Below are 16,639 nucleotides of genomic sequence, written 5' to 3' on the forward strand. Positions count from 1 at the left end.
AGCTGTTGACACGAGGCAGAGACACAGCCACTTAGCTATTTACGCGGATGCCGGCGCCGTGTGCCAAAATGAGAAAGCGGATCCTGGGGAAAGAACCAATGGTGCAGGCTTTTGATATTATTTGCCAAAAATTTCAGCTAGGCGAACATTTTAATTTTTCTTTTTTTTATTAACACGCTGTATACTAATTAAGAAAAATATCACAACGGTATAAACGTTGCGCAGCAATAAAAATTTGTTTTACAGTCATATCATTTTTAATCAACGGTTAGCAAATGACGCAGCATTAAGGATTTGCGTAATTGTAATAATTTATCGAGTTTCGGCTGATCTTTTGCACGACTCAATTAGCCATGAAAAAGCACGTGTCACCTTGGACGGTAATTAATTGTCGCTTTAATCTCGTTGTCGCGATCATAACTACGAATATGTATATCGTGACATTAGCTTTCTTCGTGTTGAAATATTGACCAAGGATGAGCACACTGCCATAGCGGTGTCGCTACGCTACTGGCAGATGTCTTTCCATACATATCGAATAAAGAATGTCAGTGTGTTACAGCGGTGAAACTATAATCGTGGTGTCCCTCTCGCGGTTCAAGCGAAGGCATATAAGGTGGGATGTAGCCGCCACTGCTTCATCAGTTCCAAATACACGCGAGAAGACCAAGAGTCAAGCGTACAGGTTTAAGGTCGACCGTCATCATGAAGATTCTCGTGATACACGTAAGTACACCGATTTCTCGCTTCAGCTTTGACATTTTCTTAAACGTTTCATTTTTATATTTCGGAAATTTCACGCGTCGTACCTGCCAGCTGATCGATTCGGCATTTAACATCTCTATACGCAATTACTATAAAACGGCAAAATGGATACATTAAGTGACCGATGCAAATATGTGAACATTTATCGTAGAAAATTCTTTTAGGTATACTACGTGTATGTTATACAGGATTCTTTAGAGTTTCAACTTTCATCGATATAATCGAGATCATCGTGTTTCGTTACAGCAACAACGAAATTTCAAAATGATTTGTATTACGCACATACTACTCGTTTCATGTTTAAAAGATACAAATTGTGAAGTGAAGGGGCAGGACAAACGAATAATAGTTTTACGTGCACGGAATATGACTTTTACCTTATCTCGTTTATGAAGGATCACCCTTATTAGTTTTTCGGAATGCTCAGAATGATAATACGAATGACGTTATTTGTATGCGTTCCAACGTACGTTTCTTCGCTTATCTCGCCATATTTCGTACAAGATCTAGTAACTTATAGATCACATAGATATGACTGACTGTTAGCTACACCGATTTATTTAATATCATTTTCGCCAACGATATCAACTCAAAATAATTCATCGTTTCGTTGATAGAATTAAATTCTTTCTGTCGACGAGATTTTTCTGAATCGGTCATTATGGAGAAAGTGTTTCTTATTTTCTTCCATCTACGGTCGCGCAGGTCCGGCAAAGTAACCGTGGCAGATGCTCTTGAGCAAGTCAGTGAAAGTCCTTGAAGGTACTACAGGAACAGCGGTTCTCGGCTGTCATAAAATCTATTCGGGTTATTCGTTATTAGGTAACGGTTGATTTTCTACCTGGTCGAAAGATAAACCTTGGTGAAAATGGTGCGACGCTCCATTTACCGAATAATCATTCTCTGTTACGAAACGCAGTAGCGTTCAGCCAGTAGGTTGAGCGATTTCAAAATTAAATAATTTCTATGGTAATCGTTCTGAGTGCAAAAGAGTATAACGCGATAATGTCTATGCCTTTCGAGTAACTTTCTTACCTGTCACTTGGAGATTATTAATGGCGTCTCTTAGAGAAAATTAAGATTCACAACAGCACGCTTAGATACAAATGCAACCTGTTTACGACTGTTTCAAAACGATCTTTCAAGTTTGCGATATTTTTATTTTGAAATCCGGAGCAAAACTTCAATTCGAAATACAGGAATATCAGCGGTGGTATACAGTTAGCGAAGAAAGCGGTGAAAATCACAAGTGTGCACAGTACGAAACTCGTTCTCTTTACTTGCCAACCGGATACTTGGCCTTAACTGTGACCTTGTAAAAATTCCCACTTTTTCCTGTTAAAGTCGACCTCGTAATATTTATCGCGCAAAAAATGCATCGATTTCCCTTTGTTAATTATAACTTTGTTTGATAAACGTTCGTCCATCTTATGAACAAAAACGTATGACATTCTACGATAAAGCTAAGGGAAGGGAAGTGAAAGTAAAATTATCATTACTGGAGTATCGAGCTGTAAGATCCATAATTACCTTCTCGTTATTGTACACGTCCGTTCATACCTCATACGCTTTTCGTCGCTTTCAGATTCCTATGGTTCTTCTCATAATTGGTTTCTGCTCGTCGAACGTCGTTGGGAAGCCTCTAACTTCCGAAGCGGATGACGATCAAGAATACGAGTCTACCGCTAGCTCCCCTCTAGAGGATATCGACGATGCCGTTTCGAAAAAATCTGATTCAAAGGATGAAGAGAATCAGTCGGATGACTTACCGATTTTACCACCAATAATACTACTGGATTTCGCCAACGATACAGAGGATGGAAATGTCACTTCCGAGGAGAAATCGAAGCGTACGGTGAACAGCGGCCTCGGTTACGGTCTCGACACGAACTCCATCCAAATGAGAAAATACAACTACTATTTTCCAGCCGGAAAATCAGGGACCACGGTGAGCATCGAGGAATCGATTAGTCCTTTCCTACCAAAGACGATAATCGAAAGGGTACAGCCAAGCAATCAAAAAGGACATTTTAGTACGCAACAGAACTCTTTCGCTACATCATTCTCCGAGATTAATAGCCAGAGTCAAGCGAATCTCCGATATTTGAATTTTCATCGGACTATGAAACCCGAGTCCGTGTTCGGATTACGAACGAAGCCGCAAAAAGCCGCAGCAAGTTCTAGTTCCGAATCGCATCGAAACTTCTTTACAACATCGAAACCTCCAGTCAGCTCATTTGCAATTCAAAATTCCGGATACAGGAATAATAATTTGCCAACTACGACACAATCACCTTTGCCTGTTGGCGTCACGGAGACACTCAAATATGTAACTCCTGGTGCTGCGAACTTTGCGAGTTCACAGAGCGATTCGTTCAACTATGTTACCGTAGATCCTTTCTCCCATAACGGGAACGCGCAAACTTACACAAGCCAGAAACAGAATATTCAATCCAATATCAATTCCCATAGCTTCGGTTCCGTTTCTCAAAATATCGGCTCCTCTACGATCGCTCCACTGAACTACGATCCTCATTTTCCAATGGTTGGTTCGCCACACTCAAACAGTCCCAAGTACACCATGGAGAATGGAATCCGCTACGAGAACAAAGTCTTTTGGAAATATCCGGACGGCAGGGTCTCCGACGTTCCGCCTTCTACTTACGTTGAATATTCGCACCCGTTGGGGCAGCAACCCACAAAAACCCAGGAACCTTATTCCATTTATGAAAATAGCTCTACGGAAAATAATATTTTATCGCAGGGGCCGGTGCAATTTCCTACGATATCCGAGCAAACCGGACGAGAGCCAAATCCATTCGTTTCTGCGGAATCCTTGTCGGCGAGTTTGCCACTGCAACAAGTGTATCGACTCGGCTATCAGAATTTAGTGAGCCAGAGGCAAAATGTAAACCTGGGGCAACAGCGCCAACCCAACGGCAACCTAGCAAACACCTATTCTTTTCCCCCCGTTTCGTCAACTTCACGGGAGAAGATGAAGCCTAGCTTGACCAGACCCAAAATCAATTATAGTTCGCGTAATCAGCAAACTTTATCAAGATACATGGTGAATAGCCCGAATCCAGAATATACGACGGAACCGACTACTAACGGCACAACACCTGTCAACTCTTTCTTCAGTTCGTCCACCGTACATTCTTCTCGAACTACACCCAAGTACAATCCGAAAATACAGAACTATCTGGATACGATACTTGCAGAAAATAGGGAATCGCAGAAACAAAGTTTCAGCAACAACGATTTAAACGATTATTCTAACCTACAGTACTCGGACTTATTGAACTATAATCCGTCCATCTCTGAATATATTAGAAATCCTTCGTCTATTTTGAACGTTCGTCCGACTTTCGTGCAAGCTGGAAACTCTCTGATACCGGTCATTATACTGAGAGTCGATGGTGCTTCTCCTATTCAGACTAAAGACACGCAGAACATCAATCTGAAGGCTCTGCTTCAACAATACTTGCTTCAGTATGCTAAGAGCATTCAACAACTGGCACAACCGTCAACGTACAATCTCGGGTCGGAATCCTTTTCCAAGCATTCGACGATTGGGACTAATAAGAGCCCCGTTCTAGATCTGATTCGATTGACGCAAGACGATGCGCAATCACCGACTTACAGCTCAAATTCGTACGTTGGGAAATCGAGTTACGAAGCTAGCAATTTAGATGATTCGAATAGTCGTTACGTCCAAGGGTCAAGTGGTCGGCAGAAAACTAAAAGCGTTCAAATTTTAGAAGATCCAAGATATACCAATTACAAGGTCAACAACTAATGGCCCATAGAAAAAGGAAAGAGGGCAATCAAGGCTGAAGCGAAAGCGACGTGTCTGGCACATCTACTATTATTTTGTAAGACGCTTTGTGCCATTGAACTTGAAGAGAATACGATTTATTAAAGACAGTGATTCGATAGTATTTAATACGGGATTGTGCAATAAAGTTTCGCGACTGTATCTACCGCGGTCGCTGCTTCTTCGAGAGTTGCGGAGTAATTTCTGAACGTTTTTAATTTTCGAAGAATTAGTCGTGCTCAAAGTGGATCAACGCTTTGAAATTGAACCTATGATTGACCAAATTTTTTACTTCATGAAGGTACCTTATAAACTTAGTTCGTAAGGATCTGGTATAAAGCGTACATTTACGCCCCTGTATACATATCTATCTAATTAAATAAAATTCGTACTTAAGCGAACGAGTCTTTCATTTCCTCTAAATTTAGTTTAATGAGATCATTAGCGATATTTATCGCACTGCACGATGTTATTTGCACGCGCTGCTTAAACACAGTCTTTTTAATTTTTGTTACTTTCGATTCCCCTTCTACCATCCCCAGTCTCCACACGAAATGTTTTCGATAATTCCCGTTATCAATCTGATCGGTCTGATTAATGACACTTAGCATTATTATCTATTCAACATAAACTCTAGAACTAATTAATGTAGAAAATTCAAGAAAAGTAAAATCCCGCAGGAAATTTCTAATGTTTTTTCTTCGTTTAACGATTCACCTAGTGAAAGATGCGAATTTAGCATACATTTGTACATATATGCAAACATCGCCGATACCCGAGAAGCTTAGAACGCATTCTACGCAACGTTGACGCCGACATCAACATCGAAGTTGCCTCCAAGTATAGATCAAATCTAAATTGTGCACAGCATCAGCAGAATTTTCCTCAGCTGCCCCTCCTCTCATCGAAAAGAAGAACAAAAAAAAAAAAAAAATAGCCAAAGAAGAAAGGACAAATGTACGTGAAACGGTTGGGAGAGGAAGGTAATTAGCATTAATTATTTGTTAAGTGCAGATGAACAAACTGAAGCTGCGATGGCCGTAGGGCGCAGTTAATGCCACGTTTTCACAACGAAAGGCAACGATAATATCTCCGCCTATCTGCAAAGCACGGCAATTAGACACAAGGCATTAAACTGTAGCGATTGCGAGTGCGGTCTTACACAGCAAAGAATGGTCGAGCGTGGTACTATCATGGTACACCGACATCAACCAACGTTTCTATCGTGTAAGACTGGTTGCATCGGGAGGAGTAAGCGCGCTGCGCATAATGCGTGTGTTTTAGAGCGCATAAAATCCAGTCGGAAAACTACTGACCATCTAAGGTGATTCTTTTATAGTTTGCGATAGTTTTATATCTAATTGGAATTTCTTTGTATCCGATAGTATCGATTCCACCGAAAAATGATGTTCGAAATATATTAATTCTGAGTCTACTAATTATTACATCGAACAACGAAGCTTATAAGCAGAACGCAGAGATATGATAAGAGGGATACGAAAGATTAACGCGTTACATATTATTAATCGATAAACTATCGTTAATTATGATATGAAATATTTGTGAATCTCAAGGCGTAGCGCGATCAGTCAACCTAAGTTACTTTTCTTCTTCCAGCAAATTGGCGTGGTGTGCACGATAATGATGCGTGGTCGCATCCTGCAGTTATTAGAGACAACAATTTCTCAGCGATGGTCGCGTGTCGCGAATGAAAGTATCCTCCGACTGGTGGACTATAGGATAATATTTAGAACGATATTTTTCACTTGGCTACCAGAGTGTATAAAGAAAATCGCGTGTCTACTATGTGGCTCAGTTCTCGCGTGGAGGTCCAACTCGCAAGATCTTTTGGATTATACAATAGAAATTCTGAGAAAAAACCGTGTTGCAATCAATGTGTTCAACGCGAAGCTCGGTGACACTCGGCCCATCTTAATCGTGGTTTCTGTTTTAGAGGGTAAACGGTGCTCCTGCTCCGGCTAAGAAAATGTTCTTTTGTCTCGTAAGTACGTGATACCAAACTTTCGACAAAAAGTGCCGATTCGATTCTGTGTGAATTGTGACGATCGGATCATGAACAGTCAGAATTTCGTGAACGAGTGTAGTTCTCTTAAACGTCGATACGCTAATTCTTGTGTCGACGACGAAATATTTTTTCGTAATAGATCGGCCTGTTCGAATCGCGATGAAAAGAGATTCGTACTTTTACGCTACGTTAAATCGGAGATCGTAATGTCTTTTGTTCCGCCGTTTTTTAATGCCGTAAGAAGATGAAAATCACGATAAGCTACCGGATAAATTAAATCACGATATAAAAGCAGAATCTAACGCCGTCTCGTATATATCCGAAAAATTAAACATAAAATGCCGATAAAGGTTTATAGAGTGTATCTAAACACGCACACAGATCCGCGTAATTGGAGCACTTTCTTTCTTCATATTTCGACGTTGGTGTTTTCCCTAATTTGCTTCGTGTACGTGTTAGCCAATTAAACGTCAAAGGAAAGATCTTACTTTCTTTGAACACTCGGGCCACTGGAATCTCGTGTGCCGGATTATTTTGGTCTGCCCGAAAGTAGAACGAAATTTATTGCTATGTGGTTAACGTCCACTTATTAGTCGGGAATGGTATTATTCTCTGGCAATTAAATGCAATTTTATTCTGTCCGAGGTAATTCATTATTAGCTATGATTATTTCACTTTATATCCCAATTATCTCCGTCGAATGTCAAACAGGAACGTTCCACTTTAATTTGAATCGCTACCCTCTACTGGCGATTTCCATTAATAACCTTTTCCGCTGAAATATTTCTTCTTCGTGCTATATTTTATTCTTAAATTGAAAATCGTCCAAATTCCAAGAGATTCAATTAACATCCAGCTTTTGCGAATCGGTGAGAAAGTTCTTGAGGATTTGCTTCCGTGCACATTCAGTCCTTCACTGTCACAGTACACACGCATGCCCCTCGCATTTTACTTTTCTAGTATGTTTCTTTTTTCTAGGTCAGCCCAATGACTGCCATTTATTTTCACCGGTCATTCCGTTTAATTTTGGTATTATCTTAAATTCGTGATAATCGGAGCGCTTTCTTCTTTCGACCACCGGTGCGTCGACTTTCTTCAAACCAGTTAACGTTTTAGTTAAAAGCATTCGATAAATCGGTTTAAAACGCATCTCCTGTGCGTTTCAATTTGATCGATGTTACACGATGCACAGGGCTGCGAACTTTATCGGCCAGTGAAACGTAATTTTACTTAACGTACTTCGATCACGATCGAGTTTTTGTTCGATCACTTGTACATGGTATGATCAAATTGCGGCTGATACGAGAAAACTTAATTATAAAGTACGCGAATTAAATGGAAATAATCGTTTTCTTAACTTATTGTTAATAACTTTGTATTCGGTGCAGGTTGTACTCTTGTCTTTGAGCTGGCCGCACGTAATAGGAACAGGAAACACGCACCCGCGGGATGAAGCGGCGTTTGATCAGATCGCAACTGCGTCGGAGAACGTGGCGCAAAATGCGGAGAAGCCAGAACAGAAACCGGAGTTTCGAAACCAGTTGATAACATCTATGATAGATACCACCGTACACTATGAAAATTCAAATGGGTTTGTACCTATTTTAGTATCTTCATCGCCATCACCGTCTGATCTATTCGGGCAACCGGATGCTACGTCGTTGAGAAAAGAGAAAGAATCAATTAACGTTACTTGGAATAACTTTTTAAACGAGCGAGTAAATCCGGCCAACACCGATAACACCAACGAACAGATGGTTCCACAAGAAACGGATAACCTCGAGGACGATCCTGTTTATTCCACGGAAGCGAGAATATTTTTAAACTTTCCTAATTTGAGCGCAAATCGTAGATCGTTCGAGTATCAAGGGGACCAGAACAATTTCGAGCTGCTTAAAGTTAGGAACGACACACCGGTGGTTGCTACTTATACAGATTTATACGGGGAAGCGTTGGATATCAACGAAAACGGAGACGAAAAAACGCGATCTACGTCGAAACATAAAACTCAAGGGAACAGGCAGAAAGTGGAAGATTATATGGGAAATTATGGAACAATTGTGTCCGAAAATAACAACGAAGATAATTCGCATAGCTATTACTATTCTCCTAATTCAGCGAAGGATACAGGGAAGAAGAGTCGCGATCAAGAGAAAGTTGGCAACAATTATCAACAGCAAAATGTTCTCAGTTACGACGGTCACGGACAAAGCGCAGCTAGACAAAACGAGCCAGCTGTGTCGTCCTTCCCAAGGTTGAACGACGAGGTTAGTGTCTTTTTGAAGACCAACGCGAAGAACGGCGGTGATTCTTACAGCATCGCGCCTTCGTCCCCTCAAGTTCCGAAGAATCACAAATTTTCCCATCCTGTCGTGGTTGCTGAACCAAATTACAAATTTCATCAGCCGTCCAGTATATCCTCTTTCGATAATCACCAAACTTCGAGGATAATCGATTCGGTGAGCTCCGAAGTGTCGCATCGTTACACGATGAACAACAGAGATGGAAGATTTCGAAGCGACGAGGACTCGAGAGACGTGTCGGATGAAGGTGATTACGGGGAGTACACGGAGAGGCCTAGGAGAGTTCAGAAGAGCAGAAGACGACCTAGCAACAGCTCGAAGCGTCTCCCGAAAGAACATCGAGGGAATCTCGATAGCGCGGAGCAGGAAAGCCAGGGTAAGAGACATCATTCGTCGAGATCGAAGTCGCATCGTCAGAAAGTAAGGGGCAATTCATGGGCAGACGACGATCGGCATCAAGATCAAGACGATAGCTACGAAGACACGAGGTACGATGGTAGATTTTCGGCCTCGGAAATGAGGCACGTGAAATCACAGAAGTCTAATTTCAAGCCGAGCAGTAGCTGGAACCAGATCTCTCCGAACCTTGAGATTTCTCATTCGAGTGGTATTGAAATCGGCCAACTTGAGAAACCGAAACTCATCGTGCCGGTCAAAGTGAACTTGGTACCAGTGGCAAACTTTGATCACGCAACAGCGATCGGTAACAGTCAAGGCTTCGACGTCTCTAATGCAATCTTGCACAATATCGTTTCAGCCACGCCACTTAGCGCGGTAAGCACATCCGCTCCTGAGATAAGCACCGGCGAAAATGTGATCGGCAACGATGTAAAGATAAGAGTATCCACGCCCCTGCCAGATATTATCGTTGGCCAGAATAACTTCCACAATTCGATGCACGCGAACCTTAAACCCCAATACGTATCGAATACAGTCGCTCCAGTTTTTGCGGTTACTCCGAGCTTAAACCATAACTTGCAGAGCATCTCGGCTCAAGATGCCCAAGGCACGGCTACATCTCGGCCAGCAGTCGTCACTACCTCGAATCAAATGTCGGCGAACCATATGCCGCAGCTAATACTCCCGCAGCCAACTTTTCAGACTATCTCAACGTTGATGCAGACGCCAGTCATCGGCTCGGATTATATCCAGGTGAATCCTCACGGGATACACGGTCAAAATCCTATTAGTCACGGTAATTTGCAGGTGCAACCGCTTCCAACGATGCCCACGATTACACCGACGCCACAAACTATACCAGTTACGAAGATCAACTTAATAACCTCTGAATCGCAGAACAAGAAGACCATGCTTCCCGGTACAAGCACGAATTTCTTGGCCTCGGCAAGCTTTGCTGTCGGCCATGACGATCAAGGGCAAACACTCAATGGTAATCCTTATTATTTGGAAAATTCCAATTCTCAAGGAGTTAAGCCCCAGGTACAGGACAATCTATATCAACAGTCGTTGAAAAACATTAACGTAGCACCGAAAACGAAAACCTATCTCCAAACGACGCATCTGCTACCAGCGGTCTTCAATCCTATGCCAACGTTCACAACGTTATCGGCCAGTACTCCGCAAATACTTTCCGAACAGCAGAACATTCAAGGAACGAATTTTCTGTTGCAACAATCTCAAGATCAGGGCCAGCAATACTTGAGACAAAATACCGGTTTCGATAATAGCGCGTCAACGTTGAAAAACATCAAGCTTCCATCGCTCGCGTATCAAATGATCGATAACACGGCTAGTCATAGTACCGATAATATTAATACGTTAAATGCGTCACCAAGTGTTTCAGGAATCATCGGGAATGCCCATTTACCGCACGTTGGCACGAGAAACGTCGAAATTGTCAATCCGAATATCAAACCGAACCCGATAGATACCACGATCATAAATTCCTACGAGTCGATGAATTACCCGACTGCTGTTTTAACCACCTCAATTCCTATGTTCTCCACAACCAGCTTCGTTACGGCTAAACCAGCCATATTTTCGACTACCGAATCCACGAACGTGCAGAATGTGATGAATGCATTTACGGATGTAAGCTCGAACAATAATCAAGGCATCGGCAACGATCTGAAGGGGTACCAGTCACAGGACAAACCTATGTTTAATCCGATCAATTTCGTACCAAACATGGATGTCGTAAAAAATCAAAATGCGTTGAACAACAAGCTGCAGGCCAATGAACCGCTTCAACAAAATCTAAATCTAGTCCCATTGCTGCCTGGAGGTAATTTCTTTAAACCTTCTTTTTCTGCGCAAAGCGAACTCTTGGTAAAACCGAAATTAACTTTAGATCTGAAGAACTACGCGGAGCAAATGTTCAAGGAATCTCTGAAGACTATTTATAATTCTCAGAAGTGGAACAACGATCGGAAACCAGGCAACAATCGTAATAACGCTACCGACTTGTCGGACATTGCGAAACTGAAGAACGAGCTGCAACGATTGAAAGCTTCGCTGTTCGATTCAAGGCAAAACAAAGATCAACTGGAAGCGCATCATAGCGAAACAAAGGTACGAACAACCGAATTACCTGGTAAGAAGCCGGAAGAGATGATGGCCGCGTTGGAACAAATGCTAAAGAAAAATCCAAAGAATTCTTTGCGCTCCTCCCATGGAAATAACAAACCGTATCGACAGCGCAGGCCTCAGGATCAAGACAAATATAATTTTGGATCGAACAATGACTTCAGAGATACGAAACATGTCAGAGATTTCCTGACACCACCGCAGTTAAATTCGCATCGTACAAAAAGTCATTTACGTGGAAAGCCAGGGAAAAAGAGACCAGGACCAAGCAGATTCAATAACCATAATCATAATCATAAACATAATCATCACCATGGGCCAAGATCACATTCTAGAAGTAATTTGTCCCATAAATCGGCAACCATTGACTCTTCCGGATCAAATATCGATCCAGTTCACACAGATGGCTCGCCGAAACACGACAACACGCAAGATTCGAAGCAATTTAGAAAAGGCTCCCCATTTGATTCACACGCTTCGCCCTCCACGTTGTCTCGCGAGACAATTAATTTCCCTAAACCGCCCAAACAGCACAAAGATAGTAAAGAGAACGCTTACAATCATCCTAAGGTGCATAATTTCCTTGGTTTATTGATGAAAAACAAACAGTTACCCAACGGAGCCACGCCGAACTACTTTCGCGACAAAAATCAGTTGAATAAATTTTTCGAAAATGAAAAACTGCGGACGCAGCAGCAATTTTACGATGATACTTTGAAGGATTATTATCAGAAAATGACCGATGGTATGTTGTATTCCAATTTGGGGCAGACCGATTCCAGCGCTCGAAGATCTTTGTCGGAAAAGAGAACCGTTTAAGTCTGAATTTCAATTAACAATGTGAACCGATTCTTTTCGTTAATCTTATAAAGCAAGCCGATTGAAACATTAACAAAAGGTTCTATAAAATCAAGATATATGAAAATTCGTATTATGAAATATTTTTAATAGCAGTACGAAATTTAAAAATAGCATAGATAAATGAACAAAAATAAAAAGTAGACGAACGAGTGTTATGTTTTGTAAAACGATCATCCATTTTCTTTTATTTTTTTATTTTTTTATTTTTTTTTCGTCGTCGAATAGAAATCACTCGCGTGATTACGAATGACATTTATCGACAACTCACTTAAACATTATCTTACATAATATTGGAAGAGTTACAACAGTTTAAACGAATGGAGACTAAAGAGAAAGTTTCAATTGTTTGTTTTCAAGGTACTAGAGATTGTTGTATATATATATATTAATTACAAATGAAAAATATCGATTCACTTTATATTTTTTTATTCAACACAATTTCCTGGTACCTTCGCTGTATAATTCTTGTAAAAATCCCTCGATAATGTTATGTAAAGTTGCAAAATTGAATTATAATAAGTAATAGTTGTCTTTGATTTTAGCCTCCTACTCTATGCATCTACTTGATTATTGTCGATTGAAATAAATAAATCTTATGGCACAGTGCTAATCATAAAAAAGCACGAAACTTAAATTACAATTCAAAGCTCCAATTTTTCTAATTTTTCGGTGTTAGTCGTTGTTCAAAGCATCATTAATTTGTCATAAGCGACGAAGAGAACATAGCAAACGTCTTGCATTCAACGTCACCGACGTGAAACTACTTTGTTGGAAAAGAATTTTACATGGTTCTTGAATTATTTTCACTTGCCGTACGAGGCGGGCAGGAAAGTGTGAAGAGTGTTTCCCTTAATCGCTATGATATTTGAAAAGTATCCGGATTTCTAACTTTACTCCATTAGATCGAAGAGTTACAACTTGGTCTATAAAAGGATGGTAATTGCACCGTGATTGTCCGATAGCAACATAATTATCGATTAGCCGAAGAAAAACTTGTATATAGCGTAATTGACCTTATCCTTACATGGTTTTGTTCTTTCTTTTCCTTTTTTTTTTTTTTTTTTTTTTACAATTACCGACATACTGATTCCTCTTTTGGTTTCATACACGCGTTGCGCCAGCTGTGATAGATTCAATTTGTGACAGAGTTCATGCATCAATTCTAGAATGTATATTTACCGCGATAGGCTGTAACTTTCACTAGAAAATATAGCTGGAAAGCAATTAGAAAGAAATTTTTTACGGTTCTTTCAGTCTACAACCTAAGAATGATATGCTTGAGTAGTTTCATGGGAACTATGAACAACGAATATTGGTCAGCTAATTGTACTTCCGGTGAATTCCATGGCTGTATTGTACGTTGGAACACGTTCGTATTAAATTTATTAACAAAGTTGTTTTTCTAAAGTCATTTTAACATACCTTTAATCATGTGTAAGGTACTTAATGCACTGCGTGCATTATTCAAGAATACTGCGGTACGTATTGTCTTAGCGGATTTGCAATTAGTAGACTGCAAGCATCAGAGTATCAAATTAATTTTATTAAATGAAAGGTTTAATTTACTTTTTTCTCGGAACGTTATTATTAGGGAGACAGCAGTCACGGCGAAGGCAATAATTATTCACTGCATCGCAGGCACGCAATCGAGGAAATATCAATTAGCAAGGAGTTAGGTCGTTGACACGCTTGCTAAGCATCGACAATCAGAGAGAGTCACGGAGATATAATTCAGTTTTTCTCGACACGCTTTTTGTCAATTATAGAAAAGTCAAATCCATTCGACTGTATCGTATCGCTAATCCCTGAATATAAAAGATCTCGAAGCCTGCGTTGCAGCCAGTTAAGAAGAAACGTCGGCATCTATTAAGTCGTTGTCGATTAAGCTGGTGCCATGTTGGTACGTCTTCTGTGATCTGTTTTATTTACGATAGTTATATTAGTGAATTTTGTGAGGAAATAATCGTTAGACGATCGATTGTTAACGTAATATGTGTCTGAATGGTTGAATATATTGCAGGTATTTTTTACCGCTTTAATCGTATCGACGCTGAATTCGGCTACAGGAGTAGAACATCAATTTTTGTCTTCGAGCTTCGCGAGATCAAAAAGAGGGGCGGTCGAAAGTGGTCACAATGTTCTTCCAGATTATAAATCTCATCAAATTCAATCGAACGGGCCAAATATGCGAAGCATTGGATCGAGTAATGCAAGATCTCCATCGCATTATAAAAACGTTCAAATTGTGAAAGAATCTCCGTTGGTCGGAGGTGGCATTCCACTAGCGTACAGCGATACCTTTAAACAATCACCGCCGTATGCTACTTCGCCATTGTCCGTTTATTCCTTCGAATCTCGAAACAACGAACGATTATTGCCATACTCTGATAATTTATTTACCATGTCAACTGGTTATAAAACTACAGGTGACGATTTTGTTAAACCGCTGAAACAAGCCGGTACGCACCGCCAACCAAAGTTTAACCAAAATGCAGCAACAGGTACAACAATCAATTATTTCAACTAACGTTAATCCTTCCGATCGATTTCTCTCTTTGCAGATACAAATCTCCAAGTTCCCGTGTATAAGACTGATTACCTGTTGCCAAAAATCTCAGAATCGCAGAGTTACACGCCTATGTTCCAAAACGAGAAAGCTTCGTTACCGATGCTTCAAGTACAAAAGAGTCGAGAGTTACCTCAGTACTTGCCCAGTACGCAAGGCCAACAACCACTCGTGTTGAATCCTGTAGATCAACAGTTCAATTTCGCAGTCAGAACGCCGAAGCTAAACAGCGTACAACTGAGTACACCTTTCCTGTCGCCGCTTTCCAGTTTTCAGGGTCAAGTGGTGCCAATTTCCACCGTAGATAACAACGCGCAATTTCCGCAATACAAAGGCGCCGCGGTAGACGTATACCCAACTGTCAGTAGCTTCTCACCGATGGCTTATCAGCCTATCCAACCTCAGTCGCGATTGCATTTTGCACACGATAACGTTCAACGTGTGCAATCTGTTGACAATGTACGTCATGCTACGCCAGCGCAAGAAATTCGATCTGACGTGGAGATCATTGACAAAAAGAAGCCTGCACCTCCGCCTAAAACCGACGACGACGAGGACGACGCCGATAACGACGAAGGTATACAGCAATATAATTTTTACCAGAGTACAATTCTAATTTAATGAGCGACTTCGTTGTGCAGATTATGTACCTCGTGAGAAACAATACGGGGGAAATTCAGAGGAAGACGACGACTACGAAACTAGGTCTGGAAAATACTTTAAGGCGCCAGCAACGGAAGGTAACTTTAAGCCATCGACCTCGTTTCCCTTCAAGCAATACGACGAAAAATTTGGCAAATATTCGAGTCAGAATCGTAACGCGGAAGGTGATAAGAAGCCCAAATATCATGATTATTCTTCGTCGAACGACGAGGGTGACGACGAGCAAGCGCCATCGACTAAATATAACTCGGATCGCGCGCCAACAAAAAGTTTTTACAGTAGGCAAGAGGATGAAGAAAACGACGATAGACGTGGTTATGAAAGACAAAAGACTGAAGAAACGTCCGATGATGCGAACGCATCTAAATACCTTGACAAGAACATCGACGAAGAGTTTGAAACACTGTACAGAAAGAAATTGCCAAGACAAGGTAAGTGTTCTTTAATTAAATATCGTTCTTTGAAGGAAAGAACAAGCAATGAACCAGCGCATAATCGTAGAGTACATCCACCTGAAAGAAGTTCCAGAAGTAGAATATGGATCGAGCTCGTCGAAAGGAAACGGAAATGATTACGAGGATCCTTCGGGCGAAGGAAGTTTTAGGAATTTTAGATATTTCAAAAATTTCCATGATCTCAAAGACTCCGAAGGATTTAATTCTGATATTGTAAAAAGCTTCATCTTGCTGCCCGAAACGACGTACGGAGGATCTTTTGGCTACAAAATACCTAAAAGAAACGCGGCATCTTAAATACGCGAATGACCTCATGATTTACCAAAATATGTTAGTATTTACAATCCAATTATGCTCTATACTGAGCTCAGTGCATATAATTTATCTAAAGTTTTGATATGTTATTTATATTGTTATGTTTGTTTGTATATAATATATTGAACATAAACTTTTGTCGTAACTAAAACAATGTTAGATATTGGATTATTTCATTTCCATGGGAAAAAATACCTCTTCGTAAAAACATATCAGCAGGATATTGCGATATCGATCAAATAAGTTGACCTTCTCGCGCGAAGAATATGGCCTACCGGAAGTGTGCGAGACGTAGTTATTTCTTGATATGTTTCTTGATAT

The 16,639-nt window shown here is 40.6% G+C and overlaps 3 protein-coding genes across 4 annotated transcripts; all 3 read left to right on the top strand.

Moving 5' to 3' along the window:
* Window positions 1-576: 576 nt before the first annotated feature.
* LOC126919920 (uncharacterized) lies at window positions 577-4,973 on the top strand. Its single transcript, XM_050729595.1, has 2 exons — window positions 577-726; window positions 2,351-4,973. Exons 1-2 carry the CDS (start codon window positions 706-708, stop codon window positions 4,562-4,564), a joined length of 2,235 nt encoding a protein of 744 aa, XP_050585552.1. The 5' UTR covers window positions 577-705; the 3' UTR covers window positions 4,565-4,973.
* A 1,408-nt stretch (window positions 4,974-6,381) lies between these two features.
* Window positions 6,382-12,373, top strand: LOC126919984 (uncharacterized). 2 transcript variants are annotated; one of them, XM_050729766.1, is made up of 3 exons: window positions 6,382-6,584; window positions 7,997-11,156; window positions 11,223-12,373. In XM_050729766.1, exons 1-3 carry the CDS (start codon window positions 6,570-6,572, stop codon window positions 12,275-12,277), a joined length of 4,230 nt encoding a protein of 1,409 aa, XP_050585723.1. In that variant the 5' UTR covers window positions 6,382-6,569; the 3' UTR covers window positions 12,278-12,373. The 2 variants fall into 2 exon arrangements, with proteins under 2 accessions (XP_050585723.1, XP_050585722.1); XM_050729765.1 differs by having other exon boundaries at window positions 7,997-12,373.
* Window positions 12,374-12,878: 505 nt separating this feature from the next.
* Window positions 12,879-16,565, top strand: LOC126919985 (uncharacterized). The gene is made up of 5 exons (XM_050729769.1): window positions 12,879-14,219; window positions 14,340-14,820; window positions 14,881-15,462; window positions 15,527-15,979; window positions 16,050-16,565. The coding sequence occupies exons 1-5, from the start codon at window positions 14,214-14,216 to the stop codon at window positions 16,298-16,300; spliced, it is 1,773 nt and encodes a 590-aa protein (XP_050585726.1). The 5' UTR covers window positions 12,879-14,213; the 3' UTR covers window positions 16,301-16,565.
* The last annotated feature ends 74 nt before the right edge of the window (window positions 16,566-16,639 follow it).

The sequence above is a fragment of the Bombus affinis genome, chromosome 9 (genome assembly GCF_024516045.1).
Source record: "Bombus affinis isolate iyBomAffi1 chromosome 9, iyBomAffi1.2, whole genome shotgun sequence".
NCBI classification, from domain to species: Eukaryota; Metazoa; Arthropoda; class Insecta; order Hymenoptera; family Apidae; genus Bombus; species Bombus affinis.